This window comes from Dasypus novemcinctus, chromosome 29 (assembly GCF_030445035.2).
Source record: "Dasypus novemcinctus isolate mDasNov1 chromosome 29, mDasNov1.1.hap2, whole genome shotgun sequence".
Classification (NCBI taxonomy): domain Eukaryota; kingdom Metazoa; phylum Chordata; class Mammalia; order Cingulata; family Dasypodidae; genus Dasypus; species Dasypus novemcinctus.
Genome location: NC_080701.1, coordinates 18291152 through 18314155, shown reverse-complemented (window position 1 = coordinate 18314155; position 23004 = coordinate 18291152). Strand labels below are relative to the sequence as shown.

Here is a 23004-nt window from a genome sequence, read left to right as displayed (position 1 = left end):
TCTCAGACTCCAGCATACCCTTTAAAATTTCCTGAAAATCTGGTCTCTTGGTTAGAAATTCTCTTAGTTTCTATTTATCTGTGAATAATCTAATCTTGCCCTCATTTTTGAAAGACAAACTTGCTGGATATAAGATTCTCAGTTGTAAGTTTTTCTCTTGTAGTATCTTAAATATACCACTGTCTTCTTGTCTTCATGGTTTCTGGTGAGAAATCAGCACTTAATCTTATTGGGTATCCCTTATATGTTATGCATTGCTTTTCTCCTGCTGTTCTCAGAATTCTCTCTTTTTGTTTGGCATTTGACGTTCTGATGAGTATGTGGCTGAGTTGGTCTATTCGGAATTTTTCAGATGGGAGTATATTGTGCTTCTTGGACATGAATATCTATGTCCTTCAATAAGGCTGGGAAATTTTCTACCATTATTTCTTCAAATATTCCTTCTGCCCCTGTTTCCTTCCATTGTCCTTCTGGGACACCCATGGCACATAATGTTTGTGCATCTTTAGCTGTCACTTAGTTCCCTGAGACCTTGTTCAATTTTTTCCATTCTTTTCTTCATCTGTTCTTTTGTATGTTCACTTGCTGAGGCCATTTCTTCAAGCTCACCAATTCTTTCTTCTGCCTCCTCAATCTGCTATAATATGATTCCAATGTTGTTTTCATTTCATTTACTGATTCTTTCATTCCCATATATCTGCTATTTTTCTATGTATGCTTTCAAATTCTTCCTTGTGCTCATCTAATGTCTTCTTAATCTCTTTAGCCATCTCATTGAATTTATTAAGGAAATTTGTTTGAACATCTATGATTAGTTTTCAGAACTCCTTTATGTCATCTTTGGGTTTATCTTCTTCCTTTAACTGGGCCATAGCTTCCTGTTTCTTGGTGTGGATTGTAATTTTTTGTTGATGTCTTGGCATCTGGCTTACTAGAGTATTTATTCTGGGTGTAGTTTTTCTCTTTAGTTTAGCACTTCCTGCCCTTCTCCCTTGCTGGTTGTGCAACAGGAGCCAAGGATCTAGTTGGTGCTTAAAACTGTGGAGGCACAAGCTGCCCTCATTGCCCCAGGGACCAATGAAGCTTCTCCCAACTTTCTGCTTTGCCAGTTTGTAGGGATCTGGTCACAGCTGTGTGGAAGAATCCAAGTCGTGCAGGCTTAGACTGTAGTTGCCAAGAGAGACTGATGAAGCTCAATGCCCCTTTCTCCCCTGCCTGGGGTGGGGATAGAGCTGTAGGTGTGGGCAGCAATCTATGCAGTGTGGGTCCAAGATGACTGCAGTTGCCCTTGTAGACTTACGATTATTCAGACTGTACCAGCCAAACGTATCTGCAGTTACTGGATAGGCTGGTGCAGGGCCTGCCAGCCTCCTCTATGCCAGAGGTGGAGATGAAGCCTAGGCTAGGGCTGAAGGCCGATTTGGGTGAAACAAACCAATTCCTACCATCACTGATTTTTGGTCAGCCAGGCATCCCCTCATGCTGGGGGTAGAGTCAAAATGGTGGCCACCAGCTTCTTTCTGACTTGGACAGATTTACACCCCAGCTGTTCCTAGGATTATACCGTAGTCAGCTGATTCTACTAATCAGTAGCCAAAATCAGTGGCCAACTGTTTTGGGGAAATGGACCTTCCAATTCTAGCCACAAAATAGCTCCTGGGGCAGCTTGTGCTGCCAAAGTAGGATAATCACGGGCCTCTGTGGCGTGGCCATTAATTTCCTGGGGAGGCTGGCGCTGGTACCCCCAGCTTCCTCCCTGCTGGAGGTGGGACTGGGGCCTAGGCTGGAGCTGCAATCTGACCTAGATGGAAAGAAACCTGTCTCCACCAGCACTGTTTCAGTCTGCCCCGCTTCCCCTCGTGCCAGGCGTGGAGTTAAGATGGCAGCTCCTTGCCTCTTTCTGACTTGGACAGGCTCAAACTCCAGCTGTTCTTAGGATTATACTGTAGCCCATTGAATTTACTCATCAGTAGCTGAAGTTGGTGCCCAACTATCTCTTCCTACCTCATTTTTGGGAAGTGGAGTTTTTCAATTCCAGCTGTGGAACAGCTCCTGAGGCGGCTTGTGCCTCCAGTGGAGGATGGGCACTGGCCTCCCAGGCATGGAGCACTCTACTTACAAGTCTTCTTCCATTCCTTCAAGGATGTTGCAGGATGCTCTTCTGGTGTCTTAGAGCTCCCAAACAGGTGTTTCAGCTAGTTCCAAGTAGCTCTGGGTGTTTACTAACTGCCCTGTAGCAGGAGCTGACTCTAGGAGCTCCTTACTCTACCATCATTTTGTTGGTTGTCTCCTTCTAGTGGATTTTTAATTTCTTATGTTGTAAGATCTGTTATCTTTTTATGTATATTTATATTGACTTCTGCATGCTTCCCCAGTGTTGTCTTGATATCCTTTATCTCTTCATTTTATTGAGTTAAGGATATTTGTTTGGACATCCTCAATTAGTTTTTCCATGTTGTGTGTCTCCTCCTACTTTTTCAGTTTGTTCATTAGACTGTGCCATGATTTCTGTTTCTTAGTATGGCTTGTAATGTAATTTTTTGCTGATATCTAGGCATCCATTTTTCTTCATGGGCTGATTCAGTAGGTTAGTTTATCACTTGGTTCCACTTAGTCTATATCTCTTTAGTTGACTGTATTCAACAGAAAGAAAATTAGATCTACAATAAAAGAAAGAAAAGTAAATATAAAAAGGAAGGAAAAAGAACAAAAAAGATGGAAAAAATAAATCACTGGGGAAAAAGTAAAATAAAATGATGGGAGAAAGAAAGAAGAGGGAAAAAAGAAAGAAAAGAAAACAAGAGGGTAAAAATCATAATAGTAAGGGAAAAAAAGAAAAGAAATAGAAAAAAGAAGAAAAACAGGTGAAGAAGGAATGAAAATAAGAAAAAAAGAGAAGAAAAAAATAAGGCAAAACAAACAGTAATCTGGTCTCCCTCTCAGACTACTAGGACCAGCTAAGCTCCTCTTCTCCTGCCTGTTTTGACTCATTGGTCACTCCACAGAAACAAAAACAAAACAGAAAACCTCCGGCTAAGTTCCCTCAGCGCCCTTATTTTCTTCTCTACCCTAAGCAGGCTGGGCACAGCCCACCTGTGGGATCCTCCTCGGCAGCACCTACCTATCTCAGAGCCAGCTGTTTGGCTCCCCTCCTCCAGGGTCCGCTTAGCTGTTTTTCTCTTCTCCTGGGTTGGATGGGTGACTCCTCTTTTCCCTGGGGCCCAGCTGTGGATGCTGCTCCCCAGCCACCCTCTCCTGTCACTCCCACAACATCCCAGCTCCCATTATGCCTGGCAAGACTGCCTACCTTCCCAGTTTCTAGACAAGAGTATAGCCTGCCAGTCTCTACTCCACCATCTTGGATCCCTCTGTACTCTACTCTAGTGTATTTTTAACCTCCGTCATTGTGTTTTCATGCCCATAATTTAGATTATGCTTCTTTTAAATTTTCTAATTCTTCTTTTTGACCACACATGATCTTAAGATTCTTAAGATCTTAAGATATGGATTCTCTATATCCATATTTAGTTTATTCCTATGCAGATTTCCTTTTAGTTCTTGAATTGACTTAGAAGATTTGATTGAACATCTTTGATTAGTTGTTCTAATATCTGTGTTTCCTCTGAAGTTTTAAATTGCTGCTTCATATGAACAATTTCTTCCTGTTTCTTTGTATGGCTTATGCCATTTTGTTGATGTCAGAGTATCTGATTATTTTGATATGCTAAATCTGGAGGGTCAGTTTCTTGCCTATACTCATCATTTAGAGTAGTCCATATTTAACAGTTCAGATTTTCTCAAATTTTTCTGCACTTGCCTCTTACCCTGGGCAGGCGAAGCAACTATTATGTGTGATTGTTTCCCCACCATGAGATGATTTCCTTTCCTCTTTTCCTCCTTATAGAAGTCCTGAGCTGCTCTGTTTTTATGCAAATTTTCTTCCACAGCTGCTATAATTTGCTCATCAGCTCTCCCATGCTCAAGGCTGCATTTTTACTACAGCTTTCAATCTTGGGAGCACCCTGCCTCTCAGTGGTTCCATTTTCCTCTTTTCCACTTCCAGTAATCTCTATAGGGATCCCACTCCATGGGGTCACTGTTCAAAACCACCCAATTTTATGCTTAGGTGCACATCATTAGGGACCAAGCTGGGAGTATGCAGACTGCCAATAGCTCTGCCCTGGGTCACTTTTGTTTCTGCAAGATGCTTCGTATGTGTGTATCTGTTGATCACTAGGACCCCCTCACTGGGTCTATTTTGCCATGGGTCTGGATGAGCAGCTCTATCCTTTTGTTTTGGTGGTGTTGGTTTTGTTTTTGTTTTTTTTCCTTTGATTCAGCATTTGCGGAGTCATTTTCCAGGCTTTATCATTCTCCAGAGCTCCATGTGAGTGGAACCTGCCTTGTTACTTAGCTTTCTCTGGGAGGAAACATTCAGAGGGATGTCTTATACCATCATCTTGAAAACATCACTCTAAAATGTACACTGCTTTTGATACTTAGTGTGGCAGTTTGATATTATTTATGATTTCCAAAAAGAAATGTAGATTCTGTTTGTAAAGTGGTCTGTTCCTCTGGGTACGATAATCCTTTCATTGTATTAGATCCAGCTGAGACGTCTGATTAAATTATGTTAAGATTAGGGCTTTGATTCAACCATTTTATTAGAGTTTGACTCAGCATTGCGTGCTTACCCCCTTGGTGGGCTGATAAAAAAGACTCTCACAGGGAATCAGACACACAGAGAAGAACAACACAGAGGAAGAGAGATGAGCCTGATAGTCTACAGTTGACCTTGTGAAGAGACCAGAGCTGCTGAGCCCGGAAAGGAGCCCCAGGGAGAGAGAGGAGCCTTATGCCAGCCTACAGATGAGATCAGAAGAAACTGGGACCAAAGAGACTTAATAGGAAGAAGGAAGGTTGAACCCTTGCAGATATTGCCTGCCATCTCCGTTCAACACAAGGCAACAGACTTTGGTGAGGAAGTAACTTTGAGTTGGGCCTTGTGACTGCAAGCTTCCACCTCAAATAAATACCCTTTATAAAAGCCAAAAGATTTTGGGTACTTTGCATTAACACCCCTTTTAGCTGACTAACACACTTAGAGTCAGAGAAATTAAGCAGTTAAACAAATGAACAGTGGTCATGAAGCTAATAAGAGATAGCATCAAATGAAAACCTGTCTCTATTTGACTCTACTTAATACTCCCATACTTTCTAAGCCAGAAAGACAGTCATTTGGAGAGGGCTTCAGGTTTTGAAATGAACTTTCTATTTCCTACTCTTCCATACAAAGCCACCCACCTCCTCAGGTGTCATTTTTCCTCATTTGTAAGACAGTAGTCACAACCTGCATCCCTTGCCACACAACCAGTGTGCTTCAGATTTATTAATGCTTTATAGTGCTGTAAAATTCTTTACAGTGAAAGACAAGCATAGAGTGATCAGTATCAGAATTTCACCAAAATTAAATATGGTGGCTTCTCAAAGGAGTAGTGAGAGTTGCTAAGCTAAAATACTGCCTAAATTATTTCTCCTAAAATGCCATCCAATTAGATTAAGAAGTATATACATTTATGTACTTCACATTGATAAAATACTTCAAATTACCATCTCTACTGAATATGCATTTGTCTATTTTTTCCACACCTTATTTCCTTGTTGCTCCTGGCATGCTGGCTTTAAGTTATTTGACCAAACTAATAGTCTGATGTTAAACAGAAGGTATTACCTAGAATGCAGAGACCATCTGTGCAGTTTTCGGACTCCTGGCTTAGACCTTCACAGAATTTGCCCCCATTTCTTGGGGGTGGGGCTGTGCATTCCCGGATCCTCAAATGCTCACACTCTGGACTGCAGACCGACCATTCGCTCCATACTTCCCAGCTCCCATCCACTTCAAAGGGAAACAAAAGAAACCACCATCAGAAGGAATCCAGCAGCTGTCAGAAGACTTACCCCAGGACTGCTGTTGTTCTTAGAGCTGGATTTTAAAGAAATCACCACCACAACAAGAACAAAATAATACATCAATTTATAGTCTCACCACGGTTTCCTTCCTAAGGAGAGATGCTTACAAAAATAGTGGTGTAATTCTTGTGCTATTTCAGGATGAGACCAATTACCGATTTTAGGCAAGGGACCAGTGCCCTTGGGTTGGCTAATAATGTCATTATCCTTTCTTTCCCAGACTTTCCTGTGCCAGTGCATTTTAGATGGACAGATACTGTGTACAGTAAGTAACTGCTGGTAATCAGCCACTTCCTTGTGGGCTGACAGTTTAGAACAGAGTAGTATGAACTATCTTTAAGCCCCGGAAGCCCCTAAACAATAAAAAGTTAAACCCAAATATATTGATAGTATTAAACTAAAATAGGTCATTCAAACCCTGAGACACCAGAACTTAAATAAATAGAATTTCTTGTGTCACAGATGGCTGCTATACGTAGACATGAAGAAACAATTTATTTCCAGTAAAAATTAACCCAAGGTTAAAACAGAAAATTACTGTTTGCAGGAACTGTACCAATACCTCCTAGGAATAGTCCAACCATGCACATATGGGTTAAGATAGTGAAAATTTTAATTCAAAGCAATCAATAAAGAATAGACTAATATAAAAATATTGAACTTGAAGTAAAATATCTGAGCCCTGATACCGGTTCTGCCAACTTATTAGCTGAAAAACCCTGGACAAGTTTCATAGTGTAACTTTACCATTTCTGTCAACTGGGGAGAATAAAACTCACAACACAGCTAAATGATATTACTTGTGTAAAAGTATCTTGCACAGTACCTGGCACATAGTAAGCACTCAATAAATGTTTGTTGAATATATATATATAATGAAATTCCAAGAATATGGTGCTGGTGAGAGCACTGTCTTAGCTTTCAGTGGAACTAAATTTCAAATTTTAAAGAAATAAGGCTCTACTCCAGTGTCCTTGGAGTTAGCATTCTGTAGTATATGTGAGACCCAGGATTAATTTATTTCTCAGTGGGAGGATATATTTTCCATAAATAAAATCATCTTCCATCTCATCTATTTCTCACTGTATAAACTGGGTTAGAGCCACTAAGAGATGGATACAGTAACTTATAAAAGCCATCTTTAGTAAATGAAGTCTCTATCTATTCAGGAAGACAAGCACAGATAAAATATACAACTGCTGTGCTCATATTCAACCTCTGCCAATAAAATACAAAGCTACAATTGATAAAGTTCATGATAGGTATCTGATGATAGCGAGCCAAATATCTGCAACCTGCTGTTTTGTGCTTGCAGAGAACTCACCTAATCCCTAGTAGCTATTAGACACAAAATGGGAACCCAAGGAGAGAAGGGGTTGGCTTAGCCCAACCAAACACTGGTGGTATAAAAATACATCAAAGCATTTGGCTTGCTGTTGGTGAGTATCCAGTGTCATCTGAATGTTAAAAATATATATATATGCCCCAAAACATTGCAGAGAGGTCTTCACCCATGCTTTTGCCATTACAATGAGCTCCCCATTAGACCTTGGACAAAGGTGCCATTCTAAGTACTTGGTAACTTTGGAAAGGCAGCTTCTACCGACTGCTTCACACCAGCTTAAAAGTGTTGGTGGATTGGAAGGGAAAACGGAATCTTCAGATATCTCACCGGGACAAAGAGAAGTGCAGGTTATTTTCTGCACTGACATTCCCTCACAAAAGGCTCCACCATTGAGAGGAGCTGGGTTGGTGCAGGTCCGGGAGCGTTTCTGCCATCCTCTACCACAGCGAACATTGCAGGCTGACCACTCTGTCCAGGAAGACCAGCCTCCATTCACTGAGAGAGAAAAGTGGGGAGAGGAGAAAAAAGGAGAGAGGTTTTTACTGATTGCCTACTATGTGCAAGCCACTGTGCCAGGTGCTGTGAGTCGGGCAGCTGGGGGTCGAGAGACTGTGCCGTCCCAATGGGCTCATCCTTCATGACGCAACAGTGGGGTGCTCACCTCCTCTCTGCCCCTTGGTCTACTCATCTGCAATATGAGGGATGCAAAAAATTTGCTTTGCCAGGAAATTAAGAAAAGTGCAAAGAACTCATCAGAATACTGCTAAAGCACTTGAAAATCCACAGCATAATAAGGAAGGGTCAGCATTTGAATTTCGATTACTGACAGTGCTTAAAAAACAGTAGCAGGGGATGCCTTTGTGGACATAGCTAGAAACTTCTTTTATAAAATGCCTTAGATGTTCAGCAAATATTAGTGTTTGTTTTGGGTGGATTTCATATGCCCAGAGAAGAAATGACTGACAGCATCTCTGGGGAGGATGAGAGTGGATGTTGGGTTGGGGAGCAGTTGAAAAACAGAAGTCGCCCACCTCAATTTTCTTCTAATATAAACACAATGGTAAAACATAAACAACTTTTTATTATTTAAAAAGAGAGAAACTGGAATGCCACCAATTATCTCACAAAGTCCCATATACGGTGGAACAACAAACGCATTAATTGCAATAGGAAGGATGATTCCTCACCTGCCAAAGTGGGAGGCAGGGGCAGGGCGCTGCTGTGGATGATCTCCCAGGTGCTTTCACCTCTGAACATTGGAAGTTTTAATAAAATACACAATCCCTCCACTTCTCTGCTTTCCCCCCTCCCAATCCACTCCTGGCCTTTGGGCTGATCTTACCATAAACCACCACAGTGGCTGACAAACTCCTCCTCTTGGCCACGATGTTGGCCGCCATGCAAGTGTAATTCCCAGAGTCTGAGAGCCGTGCCTGCCTGATGATCAGGTTGTGATCAGCCCTCGTGTCAATGTTCTCATCTTGCTCAGAGTCTATGGGCTCCTCATTTTTCAGCCATTCTACCTGTAAGAAAACAGGAGTGTTTATTTAACAAAGGATTGCAATTAAGGAATCTTTTCTCGAACTGGAGCTGGGTGGTTTGGTGTACAGAAGACAGATGTACCCAATACATGGAGCAACAAAAACTATTTGCTTGCTTTCATGTCCCTTATCCCCTTTATTTAGTAAATTTAGTATATTCAGGAAATGAATCCTCAAGTTAGTAAAGTGGAAGCAGGCAAAGAAGATCAATCTCCTATTGACTTTAACCCATTTTCTAAAAATGCAAAAAAAAAGGGTGACTGCAATTAGGCCATTTCATTTTATTAAAACTGTGATAATGATATTTCAATAAACTGGTCCAAAATGGAGTTCAGACCATCAACAAATACATGTAGAACTTGCATTTTGTGCTGAATGGATATTATATTGCCTGGCAAGGTTCAGAGTCAATGGACTTGCATATAAACAAAGTTTATTAAAGGCAGGAGAATGTATAAAGACTAAAGTAATACAGGCCTGGGCAATCATAGAAAAAAATTAAATTCAAAGCTCAGGGCTCTCTGGTACTGGAGATATGTTTGTCTGATGGCCACTTATATTACTCCTTCGATGACTGAACAGACATTAATTTATGCTTTTATATTAGAAGGTTCTGGGTTAGGCAGACACATTTAAAGCCCAGCCTGTCTTCCTCAGGAGCTCCCCTATCCCATCCTCGAACCACAAAATATTCCCATCTTAGATTTGTTTTCTCCTGGAGAAGTTCTTTTCCTTTTCCAGGTTCTACCCTAATCCCACCCCTAGTCAAGCCCCTGTTTCTGTGAATACCTGGCAGCCTTCTGTGTCCTAGCTCCTCACCATTCCCCAAGTTGAGGGGCACCACCCTTAAGTTCCTCCATGTCATGACACCAGCCAGTTTCTCCCTGAACTAACGGCTTTCTTTCCGTTTGTCCTCTGCTTCCACTTCTAAGCAAATCTCCACTCTTTAGGGCCATCTTGGTAGCACGGATACATTTCTGGTTTGACAATATCTATCCATACAGTATTGGTCATAAGCACGTGTAAAATACAATAATTTAAAGACACATAAGGGAAGCGGACTTGGCCCAGTGGTTAGGGCATCCGTCTACCACATGGGAGGTCTGCGGTTCAAACCCCGGGCCTCCTTGACCTGTGTGGAGCTGGCCCACGTGCAGTGCTGATGCGCGCAAGGAGTGCCCTGCCACGCAGGGGTGTCCCCGCGTAGGGGAGCCCCATGTGCAAGGAGTGTGCCCCGTAAGAACTGCCCAGTGTGAAAGAAAGTGCAGCCTGCCCAGGAATGGCGCTGCACACACAAAGAGCTTACACAACAAGATGATGCAACAAAAAGAAACACAGATTCCCGTGCCGCTGACAACAGAAGCGGACAAAGAAGACGTAGCAAACAGACACAAAGAACAGACAACCGGGGTGGGGAGGGAAAGGGAGAGAAATTTAAAAAAAAAACAACCTCTCCCCTAGTTAACAAAGCAGGAAAGGAACCAATTTTAAAACACACCTGACTACCAGTTTATGAATCAACGTCTCCCACTATATTTCTGACATTCATTTATTCATGACAAATACTTAAATGTGTATTGAATGTCAGAGGTTGTAGGAAGAGCTGGGAAAAGCGAGGTGGACAAAAGACAGGGACAAGATAGAAAATAAACAAATCACATTTCCTCCAAAACTTACGGCTGTGAATAACATTGTTACCGATATGAAACACTCCAAAACCAAGAGACTTGGATATTTATAATCATCATGACTACTACATCCCTGGAAAGAACATTTTCCTGCTTAAAGTAGGTCTGCAGAGCTTTGTTCTGCCCCCATTTTCTTCTGGGTCAGAAATTGAGTGTAAATCCCTGGTTTTCTGATTGGTGGCTCCCTATTCTGGCTATTTGAAGCAAGTAGAATGTGGTCCTCTTTTTGCAAAGGTTCCCCCAGTTTGTCAAGAAGTAGGGAAAGTGAAATAGACTTTAAAAGACACTAGTAATGCACAATCTGAGGAGGAAGTCAGGAAAAATTCCATTTACAATAGCAACTAAAAAATCAAATATTTATGAATAAACTTATCTGAGATGTAAGGCACTTATATTCAGAAAACTGCAATACACTGTTAAAAGAAATTAAAAAGAGACCTAAATAACTGGAAGAACATTCCATGCTCACAGATTGGAATACTAAATGTCACTGGAATGTCAATTCTACCTAAACTGGTATACAGTAATATGTATACAGTAATATGTAATTCCAATAGATATTCCACCAGAAAAAAAAAAAAGGTAGTAGGCAAAGTCTGGTGTGGTGCATAAGTAAATTATTTGTAGTAAGTAGATAGCCAGAAAGAATCTTGGAGACAATACTACTGGAGACCTAAGAAAAAGGAGTTCCAGCATCCTGGAAATCACAGGAAGTGTTCCTAAAGGAATCTTGGCAAAGGAGAAATTAAAATCACAATCATCACCTAGAGCTTTGGCTTAAAATTTAAAATTTATATCAGAATAAATTATAAACCAAATAAATGGCCAACAAAATAGGAAGAGTGTTTGCCACATATCTGATAGATAAAAAGTTAATAATATGAATAATACAAGTAATAATATCAGTAAGTCAAACTCCTGTATAAGCTGATGATAAAAACCCATCCCAATAATTTATGGCAGGGTAGAAACACTGGTGTGGGGTGCTACTGATGGGGGACACATGGTTGGGAGTTTTCCAAGGCATGTATATAGGGTACATAAAAATGTTCAGATATATCTTGGGTATTTTCATAGTAGTTACAGTTACAAATGACAACTGAGGGAGTGCTGAATTCCTAGCCAGGGAAGTTCCGTAATATTTCCCAATGGAACAGCAACAATCCCCCAAGTGGAAGGGCAAAGACCAGTGAAGAAGAATGCTCCAACGATGAGGCCTTGATACTGATGGCTATGCTTATGAGACTGTGTGCCTGAAATTTGAACTAGGCCTAGAGCTGCAGCATGCCTAAGAGTTACCTCCTGAGAACCTCCATGTTCCTCAAATGTGGCCACTCTATAAACCAAACTCAACATGTAAATGCATTTCCTTTCCCCCCACCAAGGGACATGACCCCCGGGGATGAGCCTCCCTGGCATTGAGGGATTACTACCAATCACCAGCTGGTGAAGCAACTAGAAAAAGACCTTGAATAAAAGTGGGAAATGGTAAAGACAAATGAGTTTATATGGTTAAGAGTCTTCAAAAAAGAGTCAGGAGGTCATCAGAGGAGTTGCACTTATGCATACCTCAGCAGGATACCAGAGACAGCCAAAGTAGACACAACCCCAGGTACTGGTGCTGCTGAGGGCTATGGAGACACACAGGTTCTACAGTCATGGTAGTTGGCTCTGGAGTTCAGCGCCTTGTCAGTGAGGCCTACTTTGGAATTTGTGTTCCCGAGTGTGAAAGAGTTGGACTTGTGACCTCTCTACACATGCCTCTTCTGTCACTTTTACTGAACCTGTGGTTGGTGCTGGGGTTGGTGTATACCCAGACTTCAATCTCTGGACTGGTCATATGCCAGCTTAACCCTGAGCCTCAGCTGAGTTGCAACTCCTTCTCTCCAGTTTGTTGGACTTACACGGGTCAGCTAACAGGGAGCTGAAGATGGTCAACCACCACATCAGGGTACTGAGAGTGCCTATAACTCCAAGCAGGAAAATTGCATCCATCAACCACGTGGGATCTAAGACCCCTCTCGATAGAGAGGTGGACTGGACATCACCAACCCAGGGTCCACAGGTTGGAGGAATAAAAGATGGATTAGAGTGAATTTACTGGTATTCTACTATAGAACTATTGTGACTTGTAATGGAAGAAACTTTAGCATTGATCTGGAGAAAGTGGCCATGGTAGTTGCTGAAGGCAGGGAGAGGGAATAGGTGATGAGATGTGGGGGCATTTTCAGGACTTGGAGTTGTCCTAAATGATATTGCTAGGACAGATGCTGGACATTATATATCCTGCTGTAACACACTGAATGTACTAGGGGAGAGTGTAAACTACAATGTCAACTATAATCCATGCGGTGCAGGAGTGCTCCAAAATGTATTCACCAAATGCAATGAATGTGCCACAATGATGAAAGAGGTTGTTGAGGTGGGAGGAGTGGGGGTGTGGGGTATGTGGGAACCTCTTATATTTTTTAGTGTAACATTTTTTTTGTGATCTATGTATCTTAAAAAAAATATTTTAAAAAAGAAAATATATATATAATTCATTGAAAAGAAAAGCACTTTGCAATTAAACATCTGAATAAATATCCAATACCACTAATAAAAAAGTTATACAATGAGATTTTACCTACTATGGCAGTTCAATATTATTTATGAATTCCAAAATGAGAAATAGATTATGTTTGTAAACTGGTCTGTTCCTCTGGATTGATCCCTTTGATTGTATTAAATTCAAAGTTTTACATTTACTTGGTTAAATTAAGATTAGGTCTTTGATTCGACCACGTCATTAGAGTGGTTCAGGGTTGAGTGTGCTTCCCTGCCCTTGGTGGGCTATAGAAATACTCACTCAAGAAGACACACAGAAGAAAATACACAGAAGAGATGTCCATAGGCATGGCAGAGGAGAGGACTTTGATCTTGGTGCTCCAGAGAGAGATGAGCCATTTACTTGACAGTTTGCAGCAGAAGAGACCAAAGCCTTGAGCAGCTGAGAAGGCCCAGAAAGAAAAGAACCCTCCAGACTACAGCTGAGACTGGAAGAAGTTGGGTCCATGGAGCCTTACAAGGAAGTGGAAGGCTAAATCCTTGCAGAGATCGACAACCATCTTGCTTCAGCATGTGGCAAGAAACTTGGCTGAGGTACATCTTATGGTACCTTGAATTGGACTCTTTAGGGCCTTATAATTTTACCTCTAATAAATACCCTTTATAAAAGCCAACAGATTTCTGATACTTTGCATCAGTACTCCTTTGGCTGACTAATACACCTACCAAATAGCAAAGTTAAAATTACACACATACACACTCATGTGATTTTAGGTTTTGTTTGTTTTTGTTGATTGTGCATAGCATGGGCCATTCAACTATTGCTGCTCTACCATTATCACTTTCTGGTGCTTTTGCAATAGCCTCTTAACTCATTTCTCCATGTGCAGTTTCCATTCTTGCTTCTACAATAGATTCTTCAAAAAGGGATTCAATCATGTCACTTTCCAGCTTGACATCCTTCTATGGCTTCATATTCCACTCAGAACAAAATCCCAAAAACTTGTCCAAGGTCCACAGAGGCCCCATCAGTGCTCCACCTCAGATCTTCTAACTAGCCCACTGCTCACTTGACTCCAGTCAGAGTGGACTCGTCCTCTTCCCACAATGTCCAAAGCAAGTTTCCACCTCAAGGCCTTAATACTTGCTCGTTTATTTGCCTGACGGGTCTTTCCCACAGGTTTAATCCCATTTTTTCTTTTAGATCTCAACTCAGATATTTCCTTCTCAGAGAGGCCTTGCCTAACAACCCTTTCAAAAATAGAACCCTTCATTTCCCCCGCCCTGCTTTAATTTTCTTCATAATACTTACCTCTATCTGATAGTCCTAATGATGATAATGGCTTTTGTTTTGTAATTATGATCCTAGGAATTTACCAAAGGAAAGGCTTAGAGGAACAAACAAGGTTTTAATCAGACTAAATTATTTTGGTAGCATACACACACACACAGCATGTCAAATAATAGAGCTTTGTTTAAATAAGTTGTGGTTTAGCAAAGATTTAGTATTATGTAGACATTAAGAGTCATTATTCAACTAATAGAAATGCAGAAAGTACTCTTAATATAGGAAAGAGTCAAAATGCAAAATTTTATACTGTTGTCATAAATGTGTAAAACAAAAAAGAAATCACAACACACATGCTTAAAAATGATTAGAAGAAAACAACATGTTTATACAGGTTTTAAATGAATACTAGGGATGACTGTTCTTTTCTTTCTAGTAGTTAACTGTGACACATTCAAGGAAGATTCTATTAATCTGGAAAAATCACTTTAGCTTAAAAAATCTTTTTATCATGTAGCACAGTGATTTCAAATTTATATTAAAGTACAGAATGCTTCAATTCAAAGCTTATCTGAAAGGCCAAAATGAAAAAGGGATATATACCACAATAGTCTGCTGCTATCCCAAATCCTATTCTGAAAAACATCATCTGCATTGGATAAATGAGTATATTTGGTGTTTATGGTGTCATGACTGAGTTCTATCAATCCAATTATGGTTATAAACGATCAGCACATTAGTAGACTCTTTAACTGTGGGGCTATTTTTTTTTTTTTTATTTGTAACCTAATAGTTTATCCATTTAATGGACGGCAGGATCTTTATGAGGAAATCAGTTTGGTATTTTCTGGGCTTATAAAAGTGACAAATTGCACTTGGATTTATGCATTTGTCACTTAGAGAAGTTTTAAAACATTTTTGATGAGCTAAGAGCTCCTAATGTAGGAAAGTTTAATAAATAAGAGAGGAAAAGGCTTTCTCTACACTAGCAACTGCAAACTCAAATGCTCCTGGGGGCCAGGGAGGCAACATAAATTAGCGAAGTGGCGCTGGGTGCAGGAGTCAGACAGGCACTGCTTGCATAGTAAAGACGAGGGATAGTTTCTTCATTCCCACAAAGAAATGAGCTCATTCTCATTTTTCTTAAAAACGTAGCACTTTGTCTCCTTTTCTTTGCCCACTTTAGATAGAGACAGGGGTAGGTAGAGAAAAATATTTGCCTATTACCAAGAAATAACTGTCGTGCAACAACAAATGACAATGAACTCATTTTCGCTTAAAATCTCTTTGGTTTCTAATTTATGACAGCGGTCGTCACTTTTATATTTAGCTGTGGAGTATTTACCCACAGAATCAGGTACTCTGAAGAAGTGGTGAGGACTGTGGCAAAAAGTAAACCATACAACTAGCAAGCTCAGACTCTCCTTATCATGAGAGAAGGCAAGGTCCGTGTGGTCAGATCGTCCACCGTTTTTCACGAGAAGTGAGGAAGATGTATTTTTATGTAATATGTCTTGATTTTCACGTCATGGCTCATATATAATCAAACATATTTGGGAGGGCCAAATAAAACATCCACGAGCTAGATGTAGACCTGCCCCTGCTCTCCACAAAAGTACAAACGGCAGCTTTTGACCCCTAATGTATGTTTAATCCAAAAAGGAGCACAGTACCCTTCACCAGTTAATTCTTTTCCATTAAATCTGCTTTCCCCAGATTGCTACAGTTCACATGTGTTATTGCCCACTATCAAAGCTTTTTTACGGAAACGACCGGCAAGCATCAAAAGACATTGGACCTTTATACAGTGTTCTGCCAGTACCATAATGGAGCGCACGTGTGCCGACTCAGAAATTATTTTACAAGAGGTTGCTAAGCTGGAAAACACTAATTATGCTCTTAGCAAAAGCAATACAACTTTTAAAATTAGCATTATGGGATCAATACATTGGTCACCTTGAGGCTAATGGACATTTGTATCATTGATCCCCTTGATCTCATGTGAGCAGGGCCTCTCTCGGACACAGAGGCTTAACATTCCTGAAGGTTGTTGGAGGCATTCACCCCACAGAGAAACATTTCTTCACCCTGTTTCTCCTTATTTGGTTCAGATGGATGATCCTATTTAGGAGCTTGTGAAGAGACTAGTTACTTAGAGTTAATGAGCTTATAGATCAGTCCAATGCTGGCAATCATTACCATTGTCTTATGAACATCGAGTCTGCAATTTGTAGATTTTTTTCCAGTTTATAAACAAATCTGGAAAGTCAGACCATCAAAGACAATTTATATTTCATGCTGGACAGCAGGTTCCTGATGAGTTTCTCTGGTCAACTGTGGACTGAAGGTACACAATGGATGAGCCCATAGATTTTCCTCACCAATTGCCAGGATGATGTAATCAGATAGAGGCCTCCTAGCAAACAGTGTTGAATAGGTGCTTTGTGGACCTCTCTCTCACCTGAGACCTAGGCTGCATTTGGATATGTTTGCATGAGTCATGACATTTAAATTATTCTGACCTGTCATCAAAGATCTCTCTATCTATCTATATAAAGAAATCTTACACCTAGATATTTGTTTTCATCAGAGTATACCAGAATTCTCATGCACCTGTTCTTGCTCTTTAAAAAAAAAAATTAGTAAACTTTCTTTCAACTTCAAAAAATAAAATAACAGACAAAAGGCAGTTCAACAAATCAGGTAGGCATCACCCCACAAAATCCTATGCAGGCATATCCATCCCATTCATTCCCCCAAAACAAACTCAGTTGCTTCTCTACTGTTCAGAAAGATAAACAAATGAGCGCAGACTGGTTAAATGACATGACCAAGGTCTCCTTGTTAAGGAAGAAAATGAAAAAAAAATGTTTGATCATATTTACATCTCATAAAACTAAATCCCATATTCTTTTTATTTACCTTTAGAATTGATATAGTACCTTCTTTGCTTTTGCTACAATATTACTGTTAACTATAGTCAATAAGTTATATTTGTTGTATTTTTCCCACATATTACCATTTTTTAAAAACATTTTGGGGGTACTGGGGATTTAGCCTGGGACATTGCATGTGGGAAGTCAGTGCTCAACCACCGAGCTACATAGGCTCCTTTGCTTGTTATTTTTTTTTTTGGTTTTGTTTTCTTATTTCTCCCCCTTTTCCTCCCCTTTGTCTGCTCTCTTGTGTCCATTCGCTGTGTGTTATTCTGTGTCCACCTTCTCGTCGGCACTGAGAATCTGTGTCTCTTTTTAGTTGCGTCATCTTGCTGCATCAGCTCTCTGTGTGCATGGCGCTGCTCCTGGGTGGGCTGCGCTTTTCATGTGGGGTGGCTCTCCTTGCACATGGGGCTCCCCTATGCAGGGGACACCCCTGCATGGCATGGCACTCCTTGCGTGCATCAGCGCTGCATGTGGGCCAGCTCCACACGGGTCAGGAGGCCCTGGGTTTGAACCCTGGACCTCCCATGTGGTAGACGGACGCTCTATCAGTTGAGCCACATCTGCTTCCCAATGCTTGTTTGCCGCTGCTGTTTTTTTAGGAGGCATGGGGAACTGAACTTGGGACCTCCCATCTGGGAAGCAGGTGCTTAACCCCTTGAGCCACATCCGCTCCCCTCACCATATTCTTAATGCCTAGTAATAAACATTCTTGTATTTGTGTTATTAACCACAATCCTTATCAACCACCAAAGTCACTGTTAAACTGTTCCTAGATTATCCTTTAGCTGACTTCCAATGAACATTAACCTCCCTAGATGACCCTTTCAGCCACATTCACATTTATAAATCAGCAGTGTTTCTTATACTAATTATAATGTGTTCTAGTTCTCGATGTTTCACGAGACAATACCAAAGCCCATGATGTGATTAACCCTTTCAAAATGAAGAAACTGGCTCCAAAGAGGGAAAGTCTCTCTAATAGGTCAACTCTCCTCTCTTGCAGGATCCTAAGCATTCTGCCCTTCGAATTCTAGACAGTATCAACCTAGAAAAACTCCTTTCCTATCATGAATGCCAGTGAGGACCCTTCACTGATGTGATCTACCAAGTGCTCCTATCTCCTAATTCCACCGCTAGCCCTTGGGATTTGCTACACTCAATACAAAAATGGAATTGCTCATATGTATTACAGATGGCATCTCAGTTCTATGATTTTTGAAGCTTCTTTATCTAGTCTTCACCTATGACGATACTCCTTCTGTCCTACTAGTTTGGAAATTCCTTTAGAACATGAACAATATTCTTGCATAGAATCTGCTCCTGAGGATGTTCAGTAGCACCTGTGGAATACACTTTATAGCCAGAATTGGTGTCCATGAAAATCTACATACACATAGACAATACAACTTCTAGCTGCATTTTAAGGGTAGGGTTAAGGAAGATGAGTATTAGTCTTTGTTTTAGACTCAAGGATTGGGTCTAAAAGGGACATTTCTAATGCAGTGGTTATTAAATATATTTTGGGAGTCATTAATGGTCCATAATGGCTACATGTAGTCTCATGTTGAATTTCACATATGCCCACAGAGTATGAACTATATGAGAGTAATGATTGTTTCTTTCCTCCAGTAATGTCAAAGTTGGCTTAAAAGGCAACCTTGTCTGTTGGGACAGTTCCGTTCAAGAGGAACTTTAGGAAGGAGAGTCAGGATTAGCTAGGGGATGTAAGGAGTAGAGTCAGGGAAATACTGGAAGACCACAGCAGTTCACAGTATGGTAACCCCCCTTAAATCCCAAGGCCTTTGTAAAGTTACCATTTTATGGAATGACAAACATGATTAGAGAACAGAAAAGGCCGAGCCTGCACTCCTCCTGGTGAAGGGCTAACATGAGGTGGCACACAAGGACACAGGGTTAGGCAACACAACGGACCAGGAAAAGTAAGGACAGGGTTCCAAAGGAACCATGCCGATAGCTCTGGCCTTGCAGGACCTAGGATACTGGTGTAACCAATGCATTTCTCCTTCCATTTCAGTTGCATCATGAGTCTTGACCAAATGGATTATTTCCCAGCCTGACAGCAATTAGGTCAAACATTTCTGACAGCAATTAGGTCAAACATTTCTGGAGTGCTTACTATAAGCTACACACTCTATCAACCCTATACACATATTAGTTTTTCCTTGCAATGTGTCTATGAGGTAGACACAATTTTACCACCCACATTTTACAGGCGAAGATAGAGATGTTAAAAAAACTTGATCAAACTCATTTCTATCTCTATATATCCTACCTATCTATCGTTAATGATTAAGCCAGAATCTGAATCCAAGCTGAGTCCAAACCTTGTTTTTTACTGCCATACATAGTTATCCAAATCATTTGCCAGATTTGGAGAGAATGAGCATAGGCTATTTACAAAATTATTTCAAAACACAGAGGTCACCATTGAAGATAGTTTAATTTCGAAAATATACTACAGGCCTTTATGTTCATTCCTAAGGAAGAGTTGCAAAATTCTCTTGACAGTGGTGGTGCTGTTAGAATAAGTGTATTGTCTCCCAAGTGGATGATTGAAGGACAGCTCTCATTTGAATGTACACATTTTGGTTATAGAGTATTAACTTGTCAGTATGTTCTAAAAGTGACCAGATTGATTTCTGACATCAAAAAATTACTCAAACTTAGTATTTGTCCATCTATAGCTCATAAAGAAGTTACGTAGCCCTCTCAAAAGTTATCTGATTTTTTATTTTACGTATTGTCAATGTTCATAGAGCAAGTTGTCCATGAGATCCTGTGGTGACATTAGAGCCTGCAATCTTAAAATATTTAATAAGGTCAATTTTGCTTGGATAATCAGTCTGCTGGGCAAGTTATGGGGAGTTTTTGCTTTGCTGAGCAAAGGGGACAGGTATTTCTGGCCCTCAACCTACCTTGGACATGATGGTGATTCTAGACATAGCAGTCTTACGACCATGTCGAAAAGGCAAAGCGAATCACAGAAATACTGCCCACTGTCCTTATCCTCACAAGTGTGTGATACATATGGCACCTCCTACCTGACTGAGGATGGACCCTGCCCCTGCCATCCTCCGCAGACATGCCTTCCCATAATACCCTGGAAGCACGCTGAGCTTTGGTTACCACAGCCTTGAGCACGGCCCACCCCAAACACATCTTGTTTTGAGAAAAGGGCACATACCGAGATGTTGTCCCAATACTTGCATGCAAGCCCCTGGCACTTGGCCACCTTTGTTCCTCTCAACCATAAATAATCACAAGAGTGGATGCTATAGGCACGGGCATACTCAGTGAACTCCTTACCCCGGTGCTGTCCATCGCGAGGTAGATGAAGCTCTAAGTTTCCCTAATAAATGCCTTCGAACTGATAACCTTGGTGCACAGGGCCTTGTTCTTCAGAATTGCAACCGGCCCCATTTGGGGTGGTTTTGGCCAATCCTGGCTGGGTCTCCCCCTATTTCTTCCTTTAGGGCAAGTCCTGCTGCTCGTTGAGTGGGGCACCAAACAAGAGCCATCAGTTATCTCATGTGATCCAACAGTCCCAAGTAGGCACAGAAAATCTTATTCTTTCCATTGTACAGAGTATTTGATTTCTTTAAGGCCCTACAGTTAAGAAATGTTAGTACTAGAACAAAAACTCTTCAAATAATTTTTTACTGGAAGACATTAGCCATTTTCTTATTCCCATAAAGTGATACTTCTTAACATTTCCCAAAATTGTAACTTGGCATTCTAGAATAAGTCTTAACTGGGACTTAACCATAGCATAAAGATGTTCCTCCACTCATAATGGAATACAGTTTCTTCTAATGTCAGTTGAGGCCATTACCTGCTTTGTCATTTTGAGATTGTATGTCACCTGTTCGTGCCTCTCTCCCTGATAATATTTCCTTCAAGTTATTTATAACAGCATTATCATGTTTCCCCATTTGTCTCACTCTTCTTTCTAGAGTGTATAGATTGATTTGAAAGCCACCTACACTGCACTTTCTTCAATTTAGCTCCACTTATCTGATTATGCATCACAAAAGGAAGCAGAAATTCAGCTTAATTGTAAAGCCACAGCAGCAGAACCAGGCAAATGATAGAAACCCAATGATCGCAGACAGAATCACACTCACCAACGTTGAATGAAATGAGAGACACGAGCAGCTCTCCAGAAGCCTGACTTCTGATTATGGAACTTTATGTTCTGACATTGTGTGTCTCTCGTCAGATCACTGCTGTCCTTCAGCTTCCTGGTTCAGTTAAGAAATCCAGGTGCAGCCTCATGCAATTTTTAAAAATTCATTTTGACAGATAAATGATCTCAGGGAAGGTGAACACCCTGATCTACTCACTATTTACCGAAACTGTAACGCTGTCATGATGGAAGAATGAAACATGTTTACATTCAGGTAAAGCATTTACTCAACTGATGAGCAGAAGAAAAGGAGAACATTTAACTGATGAAACATGAATTTAAGAATGGGGAGATACATGCAGTCAAAAGATGATTTCTAAGGGGTGGCGCACGCTGCCCTTTGCTTTTCAGCTGTGTTTTCAAATAGTAAAATGGATCTCACTCTTTACTAGTTCTATCTTTGCTCATTCCCATCTGCTGGGGGGTGGGGAGGGGAGTCTGCTTTTGAATCTCTGATGAGGCACCACCTAGGAAATGTTTCCCAAGCTTGAGATCCTGAGGAGTGCACTAACACAGAGCGGAATGTGCCATTTCTTTCTCAGGGGTTACTTTAGGGCAGGGGGAGGGAGGCTTTTCCAACAAGATTACAAAGAGCTGGCTGTCAGAGAGACTCAAAACTGCTTCTGTATTCATATTTCTCCCCAATAAATCTCTGTTATGTAAATAAGGTTTTAAGGTGAGGTGTATTCATTAACATGTCCCTTTTTCCTGTGTTTTACTACCGTGTAACATAGACTCAAGTGCTAATAAAATAGCCATCTTATTAAGGAGTCACATATTAAAGATTCCAAATGTTCCTATTTTAAACTGGTTTCAAAATCTAATATCTGTTTTACATACAATTAGATAAAGATACATACACACGCACCCATACCATTTGAGAAATCAAGTCTGTTCAGAATAAAAATGTTTCCATTAGCCCCAGTGAAAGGCTAATCATGTAATGATCTTCAAAGGAATTGCAGGGACAGATATGGATTAGCTCAGCTTCCATATATCGGGTGGCTAAGGACGAATTTGAATAATCATAAATTTGTTCCAATTACAGAAGGCAATTATCAGAGACCAGCTTAGAGCATTATCAAAATGAAAATAGCAAAGGGCATCTACATTTCAGGCAGACAGCACTGGGCTAACGGTGCTTTGTTTAAAAAAATAAAAAAAGGCCACTTCACTTTTCCATTCTTTCATACCTTTGATTACTGTATACTCTACAAGTTTCTTTTCAGCTGACAGGCACAAAGCCACCACGAAAGAAGAAAAACAATGCACACCATAAGGGAAAAAAATCAGGTTTAATATAATAACACAAGCACAAAATAAACTCAAACTATAAAGTCTTATGTGGATAATTTACCTGTATCAGTGGAACAGATGATGCTTTTACATTTTAGACAGGAATTCACATTGCTTCATACGTTGTCTCTAAACTATTGATTAGGAATAAATAAAACTGTGATTAAATCTGTCATTACC

The 23004-nt window shown here is 40.6% G+C and overlaps 1 protein-coding gene across 1 annotated transcript in view; it reads right to left on the bottom strand.

Annotated features, from left to right (window-relative positions):
• UNC5D (unc-5 netrin receptor D) overlaps positions 1 to 23004 on the bottom strand; it is a 245011-nt gene that overhangs the window by 123454 nt on the left and 98553 nt on the right. The window contains exons 5-7 of the mRNA XM_058289814.2: positions 8658 to 8838; positions 7643 to 7810; positions 5732 to 5896 (exon numbers count right to left, since the gene is read on the bottom strand). Of these exons, the coding sequence (XP_058145797.1) occupies positions 5732 to 5896; positions 7643 to 7810; positions 8658 to 8838 (514 nt within the window). The remainder of the gene's footprint in view (positions 1 to 5731; positions 5897 to 7642; positions 7811 to 8657; positions 8839 to 23004) is intronic.